The 22,263-nt window shown below is 45.8% G+C and overlaps 1 protein-coding gene across 5 annotated transcripts in view; it reads right to left on the bottom strand.

The window, feature by feature from the left end:
* The window catches only part of NCOA1 (nuclear receptor coactivator 1), a 298,889-nt gene that overhangs the window by 93,501 nt on the left and 183,125 nt on the right, over positions 1–22,263 (bottom strand). For all 5 annotated transcript variants that reach the window (XR_014006493.1, XM_081188396.1, XM_081188397.1 and 2 more), the window contains 2 exons: positions 9,663–9,768; positions 2,828–2,994 (listed from right to left, as the gene is read on the bottom strand). Coding sequence is in view for 4 of the 5 variants with exons in the window: in XM_081188396.1 (XP_081044522.1) it covers positions 2,828–2,994; positions 9,663–9,751 (256 nt within the window). In the remaining variant the exon portion in view is untranslated. The remainder of the gene's footprint in view (positions 1–2,827; positions 2,995–9,662; positions 9,769–22,263) is intronic.

The raw sequence follows: 22,263 nt of genomic DNA on the forward strand, positions 1-22,263 counted from the left end.
CCTCATGTGGAAGACATGGGCAAGTGATTCCAGGAAGTGAAAGGGAAATTGCTCACAACCGAGCACTCCAAATTCTGCTGTGGATCATGGCCGTTTTCTTTAAGCAAGTGGTCTTACTTAAGTTTTCTTACAGCTAAGTGGAAATCTATTAATTTCCCAGTTGCCACTCCAGTCTCTAAGCAGACAATGGTCAAACGCAAAAGGTCTGAGGACCGCATGGCCAGACGATTTGGATGCTGCTCCCAGCCTAGGTAGCATGAAGACTTCATTTAGTTGCAAACTAACCACTTCTGATTGTTATGGAAACCCATTAGTACAAGCTCTCATTACCAATATATATATATTTAACAAAATAAACCTGATGATGATTAGGATGCACTCTTGTTCAGGAAATGCATGAATTTTAAAAAAAACGAGCAACGTTATTTAAACCAAATTATTTAAATTGGTCTTTTTTCTGAGCAATTTAGATCAGTGGTTTAAATTGCCTTAATTTAAATCAATCCACCCTGTAGACAGCCTCTTTTTACTAACTAAGCCGTATTTGGATGAAGCTGAAATGAAATAAAAGCAAGGAAGGGGCTGTTCACAATAACACTTCAGTCGTGGTTTGATGGTGGAGATCTCCCTAACAATCTACAAGTAAATATTATTTAGTTACAAATTCTATCAAGGAGAGCAAAGATGGTTCTGAGACTTGACCTCTGCAGTCCTTGCAAAGCCAGAAGGCCATTTCATGCAATACACCTTCATTTGCCTCTGTCAATAGACTCAAGGGGTGGCTGCCGGCGATGAGCACGACTGCAGGATCCACGCACTACACTTTAAACCTACACTTAAGTTGCCACTTAAACATGCAATGTGCGAAGCGACTGCAAATTTGCTGACCAAAATGCAGCAGCACCCTCGCCTCCCTCAAGCTAAGCAAAGCGCAAAAGGGTCTTATGCTGCTCCTGTCTCTGTGTACCCCCAGACACATCCCCCAAATTTGCTCTGGGTGATTAGGAGAACTCCCAGAACGGGGCACAGGGGTAAGAGATGGCTCCACCAGACAAAGAGAAATGCTTGTGCTGAAGGAACTCTCTCCTTCGCATGACACAATTACCGTATTTTTCGCTCCATAAGACACACTTTTTTCCTCCTAAAAAGTAAGGGGAAATGTGTGTGTGTCTTATGGAGCGAATGCAGGATGCACAGCTATCCCAGAAGCCAGAACAGCAAGAGGGATCGCTGTGCAGCGCCTCGTGAGCGCCAGTGTGGTGTAGTGGTTAAGAGCGGTGGTCTCGTAATCTGGGGAACCGGGTTTGATTCCCCGCTCCTCCACCTGCAGCTGCTGGGTGACCTTGGGCCAGTCACACTTCTCTGAAGTCTCTCAGCCCCACTCACCTCACAGAGTGTTTGTTGTGGGGGAGGAAGGGAAAGGAGAATGTTAGCTGCTTTGAGACTCCTTTGGGTAGTGATAAAGCGGGATATCAAATCCAAACTCTTCTTCTTCTTGGTCTGCTGGCTTCCCAGTGAAGCAGGATGAGGGACGGAAGGGGCTCCATAAGGGCTGCACAGCTTCCTCTGGCTTTTCAGGGAGGTGGGAGAAGGGATGGAGGGCAGCCCGTCAGTCCCTTCTCCCACCTCCCGGAAAAGCCAGCAAGAACCGCTGTATCTTTAAAGAGCCACGCCAAGCGAGTGTGTCTGTGGCTCTTGCTGGCTTTTCTTGTTTTCCTCCTCTAAAAACTAGGTGTGTCTTATGGTTGGGTGCGTCTTATAGAGCAAAAAATACGGTAATTCCATCCTAGAGGCCTGATCTCTAGTTGAGGCCGGTCTGAAAACCCCTATTTGCAGAGATTGCGAGTGACAGCAGGGGAGGCAACTGTAGGGGAGAATGAATGAGTTAAGAGGGTGTGTGTTTGTGTGAGCATGTGTTGTGCTGAACCGTTTCTGTGTCGCTGACTCTCCCTGGAAAATGCCTCCTTCAAAGACTCACAGAACTGGAGAGTCGGAAGGGACTCCAAGGGCCATCTAGTCCAACCCCCTGCAATGCAGAAATCTCAACTAAAGCATCCCTGACAGACGGCCATCCAACCTCTGCTTAAAAACCTCCAAGGAAGGAGAAACCACCACTTCCCAAGGGAGTCCGCTCCACTATCCAACAGCCCTTACTGTCAGGAAGTTCTTCCTGATGTTTAGCCGGAATCTCCTTTTTTGTAACTTGAAGCCCTGGGTTCGAGTCCTGCCCCCCCAGAGCAGGAGAATACAAGCTTGTTCCATCTTCCATGTGAAAGCCCTTGAGATATTTGAAGATGGCTATCATATCTTTGTTGTGGGGAAGGTGTTTAGAAAGGGGACTCAGCCGTGGCAGAAGGATGTTTTTTTAATCATATACTTTTATTACTCAGCTGCAGCAAGGAGGATCTAGGCCACACCTTGTGAAAGTCTTGCCTTAAAGCAGTGGTTCTCAAAGTGGGTGGATTAACCCACCAAGAGGCAAGGGGGTGGCAGGGGGGGGGTGTTGGAGGTGTAAATGACTATTAGACTTTGAAAAGCTGGGATCATTGGATTAAGCCCATCCATTTTGTTGAAATAATTAAATTAGTTTTAACTGGATTTTGAATATATGTGCAATTAATTGTTCTCAATTATATTGTGTTATTATCTTCCTCAATGGCTGTGCAAACCGTTATTGTGAATAGTGCTTTTGATTGGCCATGGGGCACTGTGGCTGCGTTTCCTGAACCAAGGGGTGTGTGTGGCTTGAAAAAGTTTAGGAACCACTTGCCACCTTCAAACACACCAGTGACAAGCAAGAGAAGACCAAAGGGCCTTGCCGGTTTACCTTGTTCAAGCCTCTTCATCTGCTGAATCTGGTCAACCGTTTTCTTCAGAATCTTGCATTTGTCAGGTTTGACGCTTAGGCTGTCGATCTCTCCGATATTGGCTGAGAGCAGCTCGGCCAGCTCTTCCAAGTATTTGTTCTCTTGCTCCCTTCGCCGTTTCTCATTGCTGTTGGAGAAAAGCAACGCTCAGTTACTAAGCTCCTCGGTAATCAAAGCCTATGCATGCTTTAAAATAATCCAAGATTCACACCAAGGACAGCCCAAATTAAGGACGTGAGTTTCTTTAATATTTGTGGGTGTTTTGTGAATATGACCCCGACTGCAATCGAATCCATTCAAACAACAAGCCGTGAGATGTGTAAGCGAGGGTCCAGGCATCAGTTCAAGATTATCTGATCCAACTCCATCCGTATTATACCCATTTCAAACGCCAGTAAAAACAAAACCAGACCAGTGTCACTAATGTACAGCATCAGCTAATAATAAAATGCAATGATAAAGGGCTTACAGCAACTTGCTAAGAATCTAAGGTAAAGGTAAAGGCCCCTGACAGTTAAGTCCAGTCTCAGACGACTCCGGGGTTGCGGCACTCATCTCGCTTTACAGGCCGAGGGAGCCGGCATTTGTCTGCAGACAGTTTTTCCGGGTCATGTGGCCAGCATGACTAAGCCGCTTCTGGCGAACCAGAGCAGTGCACGGAAACACCGTTTACCTTCTCGCCGGAGTGGTACCTGTTTATCTACTTGCACTGGCATGCTTTCGAACTGCTAGGTTGGCAGGAGCTGGGACAGAGCAACAAGAGCTCACCCTGTCACGAGGATTCAAACCACGGACCTTCTGATCAGCAAGCCCAAGAGGCTCGGTGGTTTAAACCACAGCGCCACCCTGCTAAGAATCTACATGTTAGGAATTCAATTATTCAGTTGCTGCCCTCGGGAAGTGCTGGAGCTCAGTGGTGGAACATCTGCCCAGAAGGTCTCAGGTTTAGTCCCTGGCATCTTCAGGTCAGGTTGGAAGAGACTCTTCCACCTCAAATCCTCAAGAGCTGCTGCTAGCTGAGCTAGATGGACCAATGCTTTGACTGGGTATAAGGCAGATTCCTATGGTCAGTGTGTACAATGTAAGGCTAGTCAGCTGGCCCATTTCAGACCACCTTAATCATGAGCATGAAAAGGGGGATTCAAAAAGAATGCAGGAACATATAATGTGTTCTCAAAAAACTGCTTTTCCTGCTCATTACTAGAAGTCAAGAGGATGCAGACTTATTATTGTCAGTTTTATGAGATTTTTGATCCACAGATATGCATTTTCTTACCAAGTACAGTCACACCTCGGGTTACAGACACTTTAGGTTCCACGTGTTCGGGTTGCGCACCGCACTGAACCTGGAAGTACCAGAATGGGTTACTTCCAAGTTTTGGCGCTCGCACATAAGCACGAAATCGCGACCCGTGTGTGCGCAGACGCGGTGCTAAGGGTTGCGAAGGCTGCGGGTTGCGAACATGCCTCCCGCACGGATCATGTTCGCAACACGAGTGTCCACTGTATTGCACTAGGTTCATTATTATCACAGCCTGCATTTTTGTGCTTAAGAGTTCATTTACTATTCCTGTGCTAGCTCTCCAGCTGCAATGCACTTTGGCTGCTTTTGCACAGAAATATGCGAGGCTCTCTCTTTCTCTCATAGGTTTAGGCTCATACCTCTCTTCTACACGCATACTCTGCCTCAGCAGGCTATACGGCTATGAACACAGAACAGCCACTCAACCGCTCAAGCTATAAGGAGGCCACTAAAGGCAAAAAGAAACTGGCAAATTGCCAACAGGAATAAATTGTGATGGCAGTGTGCCAAGAAAGCAAGTTAATAAGCTAAAAGGCAGAAGAGGTTTTTAAAAAAACAAAATAAAATAAAAGAAGGGCAATCAATCTGTTTGCAAAAGCTGCTAAAGCAATCGCTTTATAAGCAAATCTAAGAAGCTTCCAACACACCATAGAACTATGTAGATGAAGAGCGAGGAGCCTTTACTTGGCTGCAATTACTCGTTTTTATACTTTGGAGCATCTGAGAGCAATTCTGCGGGCTTTTTTCTTTTTTCTTTAATGCAATGATAGCACGGTTCGTTGCTGAGTGAGATTTGGATGCCTTTCCCCAAGGTTGCAATTCTGTTGCCGAGGGGGTGGGGAGATCCTGCATTTTCACAGCACTGCAACTATAGGATCTTCGTTGCTGGGGGAAGCACAACCGCTCCCTCCCTCCCTCCCACCCAGCGCCACCTCCTGTTAGCAGGGCTTCATCAACACAGGGAACAAAGTCCCCGTCCCTTCCCCAAAATGCAGCCCCAGCAGCTATCAAGTTACCCTCCCAGCTCCCACTCAGTCCTGCCATTTCAATAACCATTTCCATCTTCTCCATGTTGTTCTTTGGAGATTACAGTGGTACCTCAGGTTAAGTACTTAATTCGTTCCAGAGGTCCGTTCTTAACCTGAAACTGTTCTTAACCCGAAGCACCACTTTAGCTCATGGGGCCTCCTGCTGTTGTTGCTGCCGCACCGCCGGAGCACGATTTCTGTTCTCATCCTGAAGCAAAATTCTTAACCTGAAGCACTATTTCTGGGTTAGCGGCGTCTGTAACCTGAAGCGTATGTAACCTGAAGCGTATGTAACCCGAGGTACCACTGTATACTGAAGCGTTAGAAGCTGTATCTAGACCTATTGACATTTTTTAAAAAGCTTGAGCAGGAGCAAAGCTATCTTTTGCAGGAAACCTCCCCCCCCCCCCAATGATTTTGTTAGATAAGGGCCACTGTGACTGTCTCTCATGGACTGGTTGAACGAAGAGGAAGGGGGTGGAGATGTTCCTTCAGGTATTCTAGGCCAAGGCCGTTTAGGGCTTTAAAGGTCAGCACCAACACTTTGAACTGTGCTCAGAAACGTACTGGGAGACAATGAAGATCTTTCAGGACTGGTGTTATATGGTCTTGGCAGCCATTCCCAGTCACCAGTCTGGCTTCCGCATTCTGGATTAGTTGTAGTTTCCAGGTCACCTTCAAAGGTAGCCCCATGGAGAGCACATTGCAGTAGTCCAAGCATGGAGGAGAGATTGGTGGCACTTAGGCGCAGTCTCAAAGGGACGCGGGTGGTGCTGTGTGTTAAACCACAGAGCCTAGGACTTGCGGATCAGAAGGTCGGCGGTTCGAATCTCCACGACGGGGTCAGCTCCCGTTGCTCGGTCCCAGATCCTGCCAACCTAGCAGTTCGGAAGCACCTCAAAGTGCAAGTAGATAAATAGGTACCGCTCTGGCGGGAAGGTAAACAGCATTTCCGTGCGCTGCTCTGGTTCGCCAGAAGCGGCTTAGTCATGCTGGCCACATGACCCAGAAGCTGTACGCCGGCTCCCTCGGCCAATAAAGCGAGATGAGCGCCGCAACCCCAGAGTCGGCCACGACTGGACCTAATGGTCAGGGGTCCCTTTACCTTTACCTTAGGCACAGTCTCAGATTGCTTAGAAAAAACCCTGGAGAGAACAGAACTTAGGCAGCTATGGGGAGGTGGGACAAATGATCCATGGGGCAAGACCTACCAGAGGTGAGTTGCTGTGCTCATTACGCCTGACACTCTGGTGCAAATTGCATTTTTGCTAATAAGGAGTTAATACCAACTTGCACAGTATGATTTACTGCTGACACACTCCTGTCATGTTAAGGAAGGGGTACTGGAACATCTGGAAGATCTGCTGGATGATGGGTTTGCTCTGATGATTGAAATATTAAGTAAATAGTAGCATGAGCACTTTAGTTGAGGTCAAATTAAGAGGGGGGATCAGTAAAGTAACTTGTGCATGAATTTATTTAAAGATTAAAGAACGTAACTCAATGCCCCTGTTGCTATGGCAACATGTAAGCTGTAGGAAAGAGAAGAATAAGGGCAATTTCCCCTAGAGAAAAGCATCATAAGGATATGATTTCAAAGAGAAAGTCTTCCTACCATACCAAAGTGCCATCCCCTGCAACAGTTAAAACTCTCTAGACGTTAATGCAAAAGAAAACGGCAAATTAGCAGACCCAAAGCTAGAACGAGGGCTGACAGCCAATGAAAAAATATCTCAAGTCGATTAATCATACAAGCTAATTGATGAATTGCTTAATCAATCAGTTAAATTGGCATGGGCGTGCAAGTGAATAAAATAATAGTTAAATGAAAAATAAAGTAGTCTATTTTAGTTGATGCAAGCAAATGAAACAGCAGGAACCATCTTAAAAGAGAAGGAGAGACTGAGAGAAAGAGAAAGAGAAAAAGACATTTTCTAACGAAGGATGAACAGAGTTCTTCCATTCCATTATGCTAATGTTAGGGATGCCTACTTGGACTGGTGAGGGAGCTAAAAAAAACTGAACTCCTCTACTGGAAAAGGGAGGATCTGAATTTTCAGATTTCACTCTATTTTATGCCTCTGCAGCAGGCCCTCCCTGACAGCTTTCCCAGAGAATATGTTAATTTTAGTTTCTCTGCTTCTCTTTCTTCTAGTTTTTCACATCAGTTTTCAATATTTTTTTTTCAATTTTCAATTCCCCCCCCCCAGACTTTATGAAAATTCAGCAGCATTTCAAAGCAAATTTATCTGAAATACACTTTTTCGTATGTAACGTTGCCTAATATATATATTTCGGTGAAGTTGTTTTCCCTAAAAGAATGATTTTTATATACATTGTTTTTACAAATATATGCATTTATAGGCACACTTTGCACTAGTATTTGCATTTCTGTACAGCACTTCCTTGCAAAATTCAGAGAAGTATGAATTCAGAGACTTTTGAAGGATAGCAGTGCATTGGTTCGCACATTGTTTCAGAAAGTACATATGACATAGATTTGCTTTGCGCATGACCAGTTTTGCACAAAGCAGCTATGTGCTACAAATAATAATTAATTGATAGTAATTTTATTATCTATACCCTGCCCATCTGGCTGGGTTTCCCCAGCCATGTAAAGAACTGTCCACAAAAAAGATTCACAATACACTTTATTGTGTGATTTCATGTTGGATCCCCACCCTTTTTCAGATTATCTGTGAACCAGAAAATCTAGATTCAATGGCAAAAATGGTTGAGGAGGATGCCATGTGGACTCTAGGAAAAGCATGCAGCTGCAAGTAGCACCAAATGCACACTGAACTGCCGTGTGGAGGGAACCTACTGCCAAAATGAGGTGAAAATGTTCAAGACAATCCTCCCGGGAGGTGACAAAGGCAGAGCGAATCATGCATGGTTCATGCCTGCCTGCCACCCACATTTTCAAAGAATTGCAAGGACCACCATGTCCATGTCTGGGAGCCCCAGAAAGATGCTCAATGCCACAGGGAACCAGGCAGAGGGCCTTCTCGGTAGTGGCGCCCACCCTGTGGAACGCCCTCCCATCAGATGTCAAAGAGATAAAAAACTACATTTAGAAGACATCTGAAGGCAGCCCTGTTCAGGGATGTTTTTAATGTGCGATACTTTAATGTATTTTTGATCTTTGTTGGAAGCCGCCCAGAGTGGCTGGGGAAACCCAGCCAGATGGGCAGGGTACAAATAATAAATTACTATTACAAGGGTCTGTCTACTATTACAAGGGCCTTCTCGGTAGTGGCACCCGCCCTGTGGAATGCTCCGCCTTCAGATGTGAAGGAAATAAGCAGCTATCCTATCTTTAAAAGACATCTGAAGGCAGCCCTGTTCAGGGAAGTTTTTAATATTTAACGCTGTATTGTTTTTAACACTCGATTTGGAGCCACCCAGAGTGGCTGGGGAAACTCAGCCAGATGGGCGGGGTATAAATTATTATTATTATTATTATTATTATTATTATTATTATTATTATTCACAAGGCCACTCCATTTCTACCTTATACTACAGCTGTGGGGTGGCCAAGTTAGAAAAAGATGAGGTCTGCATGAGCATGCAACGCCCTTACAAAGTTGAAGAAGGAAGACATTAATCGTGACAGCCAGCTTCTGCGCTTAATGACAAACCAGGGGAATGGAAAGGACAGGAGTAAAGGAAGAAAACAACCGGGTCTGTTTGCTCTGTGCAAATCCTGTAAATCCAACTCCAGAGGCATCTGGATTCTGGACACATCAGTGCTAATCTGGAAGGGAAGCTATTAAGCTGAAGTCCAAGATTCAGCTGGGAAATTCAGAGGGGGAGAATTTTGGAAGCATGGCTGCTTTTGAGATACCACAGGGGGCTGGCACTAACTTCTTGTATTTAACAAAATTTGCTGGTCAGTTAATGGGGAGGGGATAGTTAATTGAACAAATAATTACATTCTGATGTTTAATCTAATGGATGAATTAACTAAATGCGGCAGTCTTAGTTAAAACCTGGCCTTTGGGCGAGAACTGAGCAGTAGGTGGTTTCCTTTACCTGTTCATGGCGGAAGAAAGACTGCCATCTCTGGATGAAAAAGAGAACATTATACTACTTAGTCTGGCGGGTGGTCAATATTGCTCCTCCAAGTTTTTAATTCCCAGTGGGACTTTAGGATTCTCTCTCGTTTTGCAATCCAAACAACTGTAGCACGTGGACTGAACGAAAAGCCTGAATTAATCAGCAAGTTAAAACAGATTCAGCAACAAGCTAACAGTTGCTCCCAAGAAGTGAAGAGGAGCAGATGGGAAGTTGAGCTCCATCTTGCACAGTAGCTACTCTCAAACACCCGAGCCCTGGTGGGAAGTGTGAACTATTTGAGTTGCTGAAATCTGCTCCCATCTGCTTGTGAGGAATGAGAGTGTTAGAACGACAGAGGACGCTCCCCACCCCTGGACGGAACAAATCTGCAAAGTCCTTACTCACCTCTGGGCTAGGGTGTTACACGGAGACCCCTTCCTCTTCTGGGAATCTGGGTTTGCCGGGTCTGTTGAACTGTTCCCGAGGCCACTCATGTTGAGTCAGTTCACACCTGAGGAGCAAACAAGGAACAAGGCTCAAGGACAAAGCAGAGTAAAATGGGTAAAATCAAGGTATTGTGTGGTTGGCCCAGAGCAGATTCCGGCTCAGGTGATCCAGCAGAAGAGATGTGAGGCAGATGCTTTCTAATAGCTTCCTCTCTCTTTCAACAGCCACGTGACACCATGGCCCAACCGTCAACCAGCTTTTATGCAAAAAGCTTGCCACATAATATTATGTCTTCTCAGCTTTGCTAACCTTTAGCAGGACTTTCTGAAAAGTGGTTAGTCCCATCACACAGATGCACTAAGGCAGACAAGCAGTAGGTACGTCTTCACTATGATAACCTCTTCCCATGTGTCACCATCTGCTTTGGAGTTTTAGAGAAGCCCCCTGAATAATTTTCTTGGGGGGTTGCTGGGGAAACAAGAGGGAGGAAGCCTCTCTCCTTCACTGATGAATACTGCAACTCTGATAAAGGTAGCACTTAGCGAAGGTGCTGCAGGATGGAATGCGCCCGTTCAGGTTTTTCACCCGGGATGACGGTTTTCTGGACAATTTTGAATCCTATGCAAATTAGAAGATTTTCAGTTTGCACTGGAAACTTTTCTGATGCCCTAGAACAGGGGTGGGGAATCTCTGGTCTTCAGGTGCTGTTGGACTCCCACCTCCCATCAGTCCCTGTCAGGATGGATAGTTGGTCCAAGAACATCTGGTGGGCCACAGGCTCCCCCTTCCTGCCCCATACGTAAAGGTCTAGGGACCTCTGACCATTAGGTCCAGTCGTGACCGACTCTGGGGTTGCAGCGCTCATCTCACTTTACTGGCTGAGGGAGCAGGTGTACAGCTTCCGGGTCATGTGGCCAGCATGACTAAGCCGCTTCTGGTGAACCAGAGCAGCACACAGAAACGCCGTTTCCCTTCCCGCCGGAGCCGTACCTATTTATCTACTTGCACTTTGACATGCTTTCAAACTGCTAGGTGGGCAGGAGCAGGGACCGAGGAATGGGAGCTCACCCTGTCGCAGCATTCGAACCACCGACCTTCTGATCAGCAAGTCCTAGGCTCTGTTGTTTAACCCACAGTGCCACCCGCGTCCCTCCTGCCCTACAGAGCAACTTAATTTAACATGCTTGTTTTAAACAAAACTGAAAACTTTGAGGCTGCCACGCTTGCCTAATATTGTGTGCGCAGTTGGCATCTATTTACTGCAGTGGTGGAATGTGTCTCCACGCCACCTGGGGTAGGGCGAGGGGAGGAGAATAAACCAGACCCACCCCACCCCCACCGCTGGAATCAAAGGGCACACAGCTGCTGTATCCCCACGCTGCCCTCCCCGAGCAGCCTTGCAAAGCTGGGATCCGGGGAGGACGATGCTGGTGCAGGAAGAAAACAACAATCACGCACTGTGCCAACTGCCCACACAGTGGGGAGCCTGGCCAGCCAACACAGAACTTGGCGGGCACAAAGCCGGCCCCCGCATGCTGGTACCCGCAATGTGCCGTGGCCAGTGCCCCCCTCCCGGCATTGGTTGGGAGGAACCAACACCGGGAGAGGCTTGCCAGGCTGTGCTGCAGACACTTCGTACCCCCTCAAAACTCTACACACGGGGCCACGACCCTTCTGATTCACTGTCACCAATGAACTTATCAAACAGAACGTTTTCCTTGGAGAAATAAGCACTGGAAAACTTCCCATCACGTGTCACTGGGCAATACCCAATGCACTGCTTTCACTAGCACAGGGTTTCCCAAACTTGGGTCATCATCTGTTTTTAGACTATAATTTCCATCATCCCTAGCTAGCAGGACCAGTGGTGGGGATGATGGGAATTGTAGTCCAAAAACAGCTGGAGAGACAAGTCTGGGAAACCCTGCGCTAACACAATGACTTTGGGCAGCAAAACAGTTTCTTCGCCGTGGTGCCTAGTTATGGAATGTCTTCCCTTTTTGCCAGGCAAAACCATTCTTTACTGCCCAGGTGTTTCTAATGTTACATGCTCTTTTAACCCTTTTCTCTATTATATTATTACTGTACTTGTATTGTGGCACAAATGATTGTACACCACACTGAAATCCCAAATAGAATGAAAGGCAGTATGGAAACAGTTTGGGGCCACCAACTTGCCATTGTCTAAACGTATCTGGTTGGCTGCTATGGGAAATAAGATGGTGGGTTAGGTGGACCTTTGCTCTGATCCAGCAATGCTCCTCTGATGTTTGAAGGAGAGAGGAGCATCAAGAGCCGTCAACCTCCCCACTCCGCTCCTCAGCCAACCAACCAAAAGCATTTAATCCAGATCTCTGTGTGGTACCTGCAGGAAAGAGGTACAAGAACAAGCAAAGGAAGAAGTGCTATAGATCAAACGGTCTTAGATCACCAGCAAGTGAGCTAGGCAAAGGGAGATGGAAAAGGAACTCCTCAAATAGAAAGCTAGAACCTTAGCAAAGTACATTCACTAATAGCCCCTAAGGAAGCTTTTTTAGGACAAAATTCCACCCTGTGTTCCGCCCTAGGTCTCTAGCTACAGCCGTCCTTAAACGAAGATTTTAAAGGTCAGTTCCTTTAAGGAATAAAAGTGTGGCACCCTTGGGATGCCATTTCCTCATTAACACTTGCTTGTAATTTTCAGAGGAAGATGAAGCAGACACCTTGCCAGGAAGACACTTGTGAGGCTAAGACTGCAGTCCTAAGGAGTACACCTCACGGAATGTAATGGGGTTTACTTTTGAGTAAACATGCACAAATCCCTAATCCTAGAAGTGTTTAACTTGGAAGTCAGTCCCATTGATTTCATTGGAAGGAGGTAAGCGGTTTCTGCTTGTTACTAAAAAGTTAACAGAGCCACTTGTCCTAAGATGGATTTGTCAGTCTGAGAAGGACTGGGCCAAATGTTGTCATTTTCAATCACCTATAGTCGGTTTGAAATGATTCTTTGCGTGTAGTTTGCTAACATACAAATCATTTTTATCAAGATGAAGTTGTTTGTTCAAAGCCAGAAATCTTTTTAGTAGTATTATCACCGGTAATTCCCACCTGTGCAAGCTTTGGAAACCTTGGTCACCTGTCCTGATTTAAAAGGGAGAGAATAACCATAAAAACGAGAAAACTGCTGTTCAAGAACCAGCAGCTGAGCCAATGACCACTGATATAATTTTATTTCTCTTCTGTGGCATACTTGGAGACTAAAACGATGCCAAAACAAACGTAATGGGGAGGAGGGGGAACAGACTTGGCCCTTTCAAAGCCAAAGACTGCAAAACTCATCTGCTCCGGGTACAAGAGCTATGCATTCATTACAGGCTTGATTTCAGTTTGTTTTTCAACCATTTCCTCCAGGGCTCTCCAATTTGCTTAAACCGCTCTTTATTTATAGCCAGCTTTGGCTCTGCTTCAAAAAAAATTAAATTCACACCAGAAATTATTATGCCAATATGAAAACTCTTGGCCTAGCCAGGAAACCATTCACAAAAGACTTGAAATGCTGTTAATGAAAGCTAGGCGCTTTGTTCAAAGGGAATGTTTTCCAGGATCAGGGCCACAAACTACACATATATACCCTCCCACCCCCTCAAATCCCATTCAGGGAGAAGATAAGAAAGAAGATGGTGACCTTGGCAAAATCGTCTAAGCAAACATAAACCGTTCTAAATTAGAGATGATTAAGAGCCATCCAAAAGGCATCGTTTATATCTATATCTATCCTCTTTCAAAGACCCTATTAGTCGCTTAGCTCCATACTTGGAACGTCAAGTGTCTCTTCTACTTTTGCAGATTCCAAAATACTGAAACCACCTGTTGGCGCAGCAAGGCAACGCATGAATCATTAAGTAAACCACTCCACTGAGCCAGAAAGGGCTGGGCCCCGACTTGATTTTGTAAGTGGAATTTTCTGTTTTTGACCTCCCATTAAGAGGAAACGGTCAACAGTCCACGTCAAGCCAGCCACATCAATAACGGCCAAGGAAAACAAGCACACTCCGCTGCCTGGGGGCGTCGTCAGGAAAGGGCAAGATTTCAGAGACCCATCTGTTACTGGACGGGCTACCATGCCAAATTCTGCTTGTGTTCTCTTCTCACCTGTTCCACGCAACCCATTCCAGCAACTGTGCAATGCAGGCTTCCTTCCACGGAACTGGACGCTGAACCTTGACTGGCACTTCCCAAGGCACTACCTTATTGGGCCCCAAATGCTAACAGCTGGCTCCGGATTAGAATCAAAAACAACTTCCCACAATCCTCTAAGCACAGTTGCTCTTATCTTCCCCCAGGCTAAGCTTGATGGAGAGACTGACATATGGAGCTACTGGCACTGCTGCCAGACAATATGTGGGGTGTACAGTCAGCAGAATCAGGATCAGAAGACGCACCGACCCAGAACCAAAGAATAAAGCTTCCATCAAGGGGCATTCGCATGGAAGCTTCCCACATTAGTGGAGCCATGAAGATGTTGATTCACCAACTTCCAAATGTTTTCTCAAAGCCTGCCTGCACATACCTGTGCTTCAATGGCAGGTTGAGCCATGCCACACATGCAAACAGGCACCAGGAAGCCCAGGCTGAATGTGCAAGTACCTAACTGCAAGTTCTCAGCTGGCAGTCAGGAAGAAATTCTTGCAAAAGGAGACAGGACACCAAGTGAGAGACCCCAACTCTGGAGCACAAATAGTGACCCAGCGCAGAAGAAGCACGCCTTGCACTGAAAAGCACATTGATCAGATCCACACAATGCACTCCAAGCAAATGTGCCGTCCAAAGGGCATTTCACATGTTATGGATTGAGGGTATACATAACACGGACATTCTGAAGCTGGTATCTATCACCAGGCAGTGGTTGGTCCTACCATCCAACTACGACCAAGCTGGGAAAGCTCAGCCTCCGGTCAAGTCCTTCGGAATCGCCTCCGACAATGATTAACGACCTGAGCCTCTGATAAGGCTCCAGGCACGTTCCCTCATTGCACAGAGTATCCACCAGCAGGGAAGGACGAGAAAATAGGAGCTACATTGCATAGAGTTTTATTTCTAGTTACGCAGACAGAAAAGAAATATACATGCTCTCTCTGTGAAAGCAGAGAGCAACTGAAAAACAAAGGAACAGGAAACCAGTAACATCACATCAGTCTCCTGTCTTCCGTGAGACTTCCAACAGCCTGGAATCTCTGAAATGCAAAACAAAGCCTTGCGACTCCAAGCACTGCACAGTGGCAACACACAGAAATCTAACAGGTGGAGCAGCTTACTTGGACCATAGACCTTGCAGCAGCGTTAAAAGGCAGCAAAATGCCTGTTTAGTTATTACTAGAATCCTAGAATCCTAGAATCCTAGAGTTGGAAGAGACCACAAGGGCCATCGAGTCCAACCCCCTGCCAAGCAGGAAACACCATCAGAGCACTCCTGACATATGGTTGTCAAGCCTCTGCTTAAAGACCTCCAAAGTAGGAGACTCCACCACACTATGTTTAACTACCATTGGGAAGGAGATGTCATTTAGATTTTCTACTTCAGCTACCAAAATGTCTCCAGCCACCAGCTCCCTTCTCCAGCAACTGAAGATCCAGAATCTACTTCGTGCCTTTTTTATTTTCAATGCTCTACAGAAACGGTAGGAACCCTTTTTTCAGTCTGGGGGCAAAAGTGAAAGTGGGCAGAGCAAAGAGTGTGGATTTTATCTTTGTACAGTAGGCTACTTCCTGCAAATGCTCACACACTTCTCTCCATCCTCCATCCAGGAAACAAGAAGCACAAGGAGTTCAAGGATGGATTCCAGTCTGGCAAAAATGCTTAAGGGTGCATTCAAGGAGGGGGTGTGGCCTGGGGAGAGTCTTGAGGGCCAAAGAGAGAGGCTTGGAGGGCCACATTTGGCTCTCTAGCCCAGTGTTTCCCAACCGGTGTTCCGCGGCACACTACTGTGCCGTGAGACACCGGCTGGTGTGCCGTGGGAGGGAGGCGGGCGAGAGGCGGCGGCGAGAGGCGGCGGCGGCGAGGATCCGCGTCGAGCCGGGGCGGCTCCGCGGTGGTCGTGCCGAGCGGCGGGGCAGCGCGCGCAAAAGGGAGGCGCGCGAGACAGCGGAGGAGGAGGAGGCCGGCATGTCCGGGCAGCAGCAGCAACAGCAGCAGCAGCAACTCCCGGCGACGGCTCCTCCTCCGCCCGCTATCGCAGCCGCCGCCGCCTCAGCTGCCGCCGCCGCCTCAGCTGCCCTCGCTCTGCTGCCTCCTCCCACCCCGGCAAGGGGGAGGGAAAAAACGTTCCCTTTTGTGCGTCCCTCCCGGCGTGACGCTGCGCGCTGACGTCACGGGGCGGGGCTTTAATGGTGGTGTGCCGCGAGATTTTTTTCCGGTAAGCAGGTGTGCCGTTGCCCAAAAACGTTTGGGAAACACTGCTCTAGCCTAAGGTTCTCCACCCCTGCTTTACAGTTTAAAAGGCTGGGAAACATTTGGCCCACAGGCCATTTTGGTCAAAGGACCTGTCAGTCACCTGACATCATAGGATTATCAGGCACCAAGATCTTTTATCTCCCATCTGAGCACCAAGTTCTAAGATAAGAGATTTTCCCCAGTGATAAAATTGGAGATAAGCTTCTGCCTCCTCCTTTGACATGAAGTTTACACAGAAAGCTGCCTGTAGAAATGACGCCAGGATACAACCCAAGACTGGAGCCTTCCTTTAAAGAAATTATCTAAGCAGGAGGCAAGAAAAGAAACTTCACCATTACATACTGATAGAAAACTAAGGTACAGAAAGATAAAAACTGCCATTGGGCTTCACTCAAACTAATAGTAGTTTTGCTATTGGCCACCGTAGAGGCAAACCGTTTGCCCTTGGCCAGATTTTTATGAAGCACAGGTGATGGCTGCATGTTGACAGCCACCAGCACAAGATAAAGGGGTCCCAAAGGAATGTATGGTCCTACAGCTGCTACCTATGAACAGCAACTAGCTCTCACCACTCAACCAGCAATTGGTTCTCCAGAAGATCCCATGAACGCCTCTTAAACGTTCACATCCATGTGGAGTCCCTGCGCCCCGCCCCCCACTGCTAAAGTGACCCCTACCATGAGCTGTGCTGTGCACAGATGTTCTTGAGATGCTGCGAGTACCTGGTTCCAAAACTGGCCCTAGATCAAGAAGACCACAACTGACGCTCAAGGGCAAACAACAGGTGAGGGAAGATGGAAGCCTGAACCAAGTAGTCCAATAAACTGCTCCAATATAATAATAATAATAATAATAATAATAATAATAATAATAATAATAATAATAATAATAATAATAATTGTTGTTATTATTTATACCCCGCCCATCTGGCTGGTATTCCCCAGCCACTCTGGGCGGCTTCCAACAAAACATTAAAATACAATAATCCATCAAACATCAAAAGCTTCCCTAAACAGGGCTGCCTTCAGATGTCTTCTAAAAGTCTGGTAGTTGTTTTTCTCTTTGAATCACAGAATCACAGAATCACAGAATCATAGAGTTGGAAGAGACCACAAGGGCCATCGAGTCCAACCCCCTGCCAAGCAGGAAACACCATCAGAGCACTCCTGACATATGGTTGTCAAGCCTCTGCTTAAAGACCTCCAAAAAAGGAGACTCCACCACACTCCTTGGCAGCAAATTCCACTGTCAAACAGCTCTTACTGTCAGGAAGTTCTTCCTAATCATCTGAGGCTCTTTTTTGTGTGCTCGCTCCACAAGAGGTCCAGAAGGTGGCAACATGAAAACGGGCCTTTTCTGTGGTGGCTCCCTGTTTGTGGAATGCTCTCCGTAGGGAGGCTCACCTGGTGTCCTCATTGCATATATTTAAGTGCCAGGTGAAAAACTTCCTTCAACCAGGCCAAAGGCTGGTTAAACTATATATGTGTGTTGGGTTTTGTTTTGTGTTCTTACACTGTAAACCACCCTATGATTTTCAGATGCAGTATATAAATATAATTAATAATAATACTGTAGAATTCACATGCTTCCCCTTCATCTTCTTCACCTACATAATGGTGTTGGACCATTCCCTACATCACAATTGTAAGTGGATTACATAAGGGACCTACAATCAAGATCTCTATGAATTCTGGGATTTCAATCTGGATATTTCAGATCCAGTACTCTCTCTTACGATTAACACTTTCTCATATTATCAGAATGAGCTACCTGCTGCGGGCTCAAGCTCTATTTCTGAATATTTGAGAAGGAAACTCAGGATTAGTGGTCTGACAGTAACTACTTTGAAGGTCCCCCAGATACCCTAAATGCAAAAAAGATATTTGGATAAAACAAGAATGATAAAACCCCTCATTGCATCAAGATAGCTTTTTGCAAGCTGTTGAACAAGTCAACTTGCCCCTTGACCTGCTTGCTCAGGAATAGAGAGAGGTCCGTTGTATTCCATCAACTTTTATTTCTACACACAAACTATTATGGGAATGAATGAATTTTATCTATCTATCTATTTATTTATTGCCCACCCTTCACCATAAGGTGCATCTGGCTGCAAGGAGAAAGGGAGGCTCAGAAAGGCTGGTGCAACCCACACATTACACATCTGGTGGGAGGGCGTTCCACAGGGCGGGTGCCACCACCGAGAAGGCCCTCTGCCTTGTTCCCTGTAACTTGGCTTCTCGAAGCGAGGGAACTGCCAGAAGGCCCTCAGCGCTGGACCTCCAATGCAAGTGCCCTATGTGCGGAGGCTTCCCATTCTTAGGGTGTGAAATGGGAAATGCCTTAAAAGCGGATTATCCTACAAATTCATTTAAATAGGTATGAAACAGCTATGACTCCTAGTTACTACATGAAGTCTCAGAGTTTAGAAGCAGAGTGTGCCCAATTACCAGATGCTGGGAGGTGTACAAGGGATGAGTAGCTCCTTCAACATCTTACTTATGTGGCATCCAGCTAACTATTACTGAAAACAGAATGCTAGGATAGTTGTGTAACAGTTCAGCAGTCATTAAATTACAGAAGCAACATAAAGATTATAAATGGGACCAAATGCATAAAGGGCTCAGAGTTCTCTTATCCACCCACAAAAGTAGTCATGCATGGATTTGTGATATTTAGTTTTCCACACTTTGGGTCCCAAGGTGGCTGACAAAGAATGTTAAAAACAATAAAGAATAATATAAAGGCTGAGTACAACAAGAAGAAAAAACGAATAGCATTAAGAAGAAAAAATGCTATCCCCAAAACAAGACTCTGATTTGAATTCACCAGCAGAGAAACAGAAAGATTCCGAAATTACCACGTTTTTGCTCATCGCTCAGCAGTGGCTGAGCTGGGTGGGCCCCCTTCAGGAGGGGGGTGCCACAGACAAAAAGGCCCTGTCCGTAATGCCTTTATTCACTTCTTAAGGCATGGAAACATGGAAAAAGTCCTCGGGTGATGATCTGAATGTACAGGTAGGTACATCTGATATATTTCCAAGGAATTCTACACTTACAAAAAAAAACTAGGGCCCCTCCAAACAATCAGAAGGAAGCCTTCTGCCTCCACAAGGTTTGAAAGGAACCACCATCCAGCTGGAACTCTCCACATGCATTTCTCAGCCCTGAAATGCTCAGGATTAATTACTAAGAACATGGTATGTCAACTCCAATGTTTCCTGCTAAAACACCCTGTCTTGTAGGCTCTCCTATCCTCTCCCCCAGAAGGTGACTGCTCTCTGGATGATTCCCGTATCTGACTCAACATATCAGAAATGATCACCGTTCTAAGTGATGACATTAAAAGCATCGGCCTGAAACAAAAAATGTGCAGAAGTGACTAATAAAATACTGTTGCTTGAGATGATAGCAAGATTAAAACAAAAACAAAAAAAAAAATGCATTTCCAACAGCAATTAAAAACTTCAGCATTAACCACCATCATGTTCTGTCTGTACATGTTTATTTACATATCAGGAAGCTCCGTTTTAGAAGCCTGCGCTTCAACTGGTGGCCAGGCAAGTTGGCCAGGCAAAAAGGAGGGCAAACCAGGAGCGATGAAGCAAGGGGTGGCTGCTAGGATAAAGGTGCTCTCTCCCACAATGTTAGGGACAAGCTTCCCCAGTAACATCTATGGGTCGCTGCAAAAAACTGCCCGGCTCATGGTGCCAGTTTGAGCTTCCATTCTTCCAGCATCTTCCAGTACCTTTAAAGCCCTATAGGGCATAGGACCCTCATACCTACAGGACCACCTCTCCTGGTATGCCCCACGGAGGACCTTAAGGTCTGCAAATAATAACGTCTTGGAAGTCCCGAGCCTCAAGGAAATTAGACTGAAGCTGAGGCTCCAAGACTTTGGCCACCTCATGAGAAGAGAAGACTTCCTGGAAAAGACCCTGATGTTGGGTAAGATGGAGGGCACAAGGAGAAGGGGACGACAGAGGACAAGATGGTTGGACAGTGTTCTCAAAGCTACCAGCATGAGTTTGACCAAACTGCGGGAGGCAGTGGAAGACAGAAGTGCCTGGCGTGCTCTGGTCCAGGGGGTCACAAAGAATCGGACACGACTAAATGACTAAACAACAACAACAACATTCATCATAAATATAAAGCAGAGTGGTTTACAACAACCATATATAAAACCATACAATAAAAAGCATGTAAAATTTTAAAATCGGAAATCAGCTACCAATTATGGAAAGGTGCATTTTTAAGGGGGTTGGACTCGATGGCCCTTGTGGTCTCTTCCAACTCTATGATTCTATGATTCTATGATTCTAACTGCTTGTATAAGCCTGACAGAATAGAAAAGTTTTGAGCTGGTGTTTGAAGGCAGAAACAGAAGGTGCCTGCTAAATCTCCATGGGCAGAGTATTCCGCAGGACTGAGCCATTGACACTAAAGACTCCTGTTTCTTGATGCTGCCAAATGAGCCTCACCAACTCAGGGAAATTGGGTCAACATTAGCACACCCAGACATTATAACAACATAACAGAATAAAGCTTCGCATTAACATTCTAGATTGCGAGTGGATGGCACGTCCAATATGAAAGGACAGCATGATCCAGCCGCTGTGACATTTACTGATCAAAAAAGAAACAGGACAAAAAAAATGTTTGATTAGCCACCAAGTTCTACAAATGAGCAAAGTGGCTGGCCTGGCAGCAGCCTTTGCATTCATTACTGCACAAGGGGATAATTTTGACAGAGCACCATAAAGCCAGTTTGACTGACAGAAGACAAATACCTAGATCTCCAAGGAAATATCAAGAGCTCCCGCTTCTTTTGACTCAGAATTGCATTATCTCAGCTTCAAGCCTGGAGATTCTGCCTTTCACCCAAATGTGTCTTAAACATCTAAAACTGCAGGAGACAAGAGTCAAAGGTCGCTTCCACACTCGCACCTTTTGCATCATTCGCTCACTTTCTATGGAGAATCAGGACACCATTATCAAAACATTGCAGTGCACTGAATTCCAAATTGTTCTGTGGATTTTCAGATCTATTTGTAGCATTTCAGCACTGATGTTCTTAAGGGTTCCTGTACCTTTAATTAAAAGTATCCTGTTTGCAGTACTTTCTTCTCTATCCACTGTCTCCAAATCGTGTGTGTGTGTGTGTGTGTGTGTGTGTGTGTGAGATGTCCCCTCCCCCTCAGTTTTAATTACCTTTCTCTAGTTGTGATTAATTATTGGCTTCCTCTTTTAAAAAAAAATAATAATAGCACTTTTCACTATAAAAATATAAAAATTAACCCCAATTTAAAAATAAATAATACAAAGCAATTAAGCTTTCTCTCCTACCTGGCAGAAACATCACTCTAAAAGGACCTTTGCTGAATGTAACTTACTAGTGAGTAAAGATTAAAGCATGGAGGAGGGCACTCCTGGATAACATAGTGCTATATTAAGTGCTATGTTGAGCCTCCATTTAATTTCACTTCCAGCTAATTGTGAAATGCAATGCCTCAGCAGTACTAAAGGCACCACTCTGGAAGCAAGCAAAGTGCTTCAAACTATTATAAACATCTTCTCTTCATGTTAGAAGAGCATCTGATTCCATGTTACTCATTATGGAGTCATTGGAAATTCAAATCTACTTCTTTATAGCAGCTGTTTCCCTTCTGCATGCCAAATGGTTTCATTACTAGAGCTGTGCTTATGGAAATGACACACACACACAGATTTATAACCAGGAAAGTGGCATTAAAAACACGCGTTTGTTGTTAACATCGAAACACTTCCCACCTGGCTGATCTTCCACTTGCAAAAGCCAATCTCCTTCATGTTTGCAGAGTTGCAGATTCTTTTCCCACTGCAGACACAGCCTCTTTTGCAGACTGAACAGTTTGGTTCAATATCACCTCTCTCATTAGTTGGTCTGTGGCACTCAGCTGAACACAGCAACACTCCTTCCCAAAGTCAAGCATTCATTCTTTCCACAGCCAACCTCAGCACTGCTACAGCTGAAACACTAAGAACATCGGCTCATTCAGGGATGGCAGGCACACCTGGCTGATGACAACTTGGTTGCCACTGAAGAAGCCGTCGACTCACGACCACAAAGAGCTTCGCTCTGTGGCCAGGATGC

Source organism: Podarcis bocagei (genome assembly GCF_964188305.1).
Source record: "Podarcis bocagei genome assembly, chromosome: 3".
NCBI lineage: Eukaryota > Metazoa > Chordata > Lepidosauria > Squamata > Lacertidae > Podarcis > Podarcis bocagei.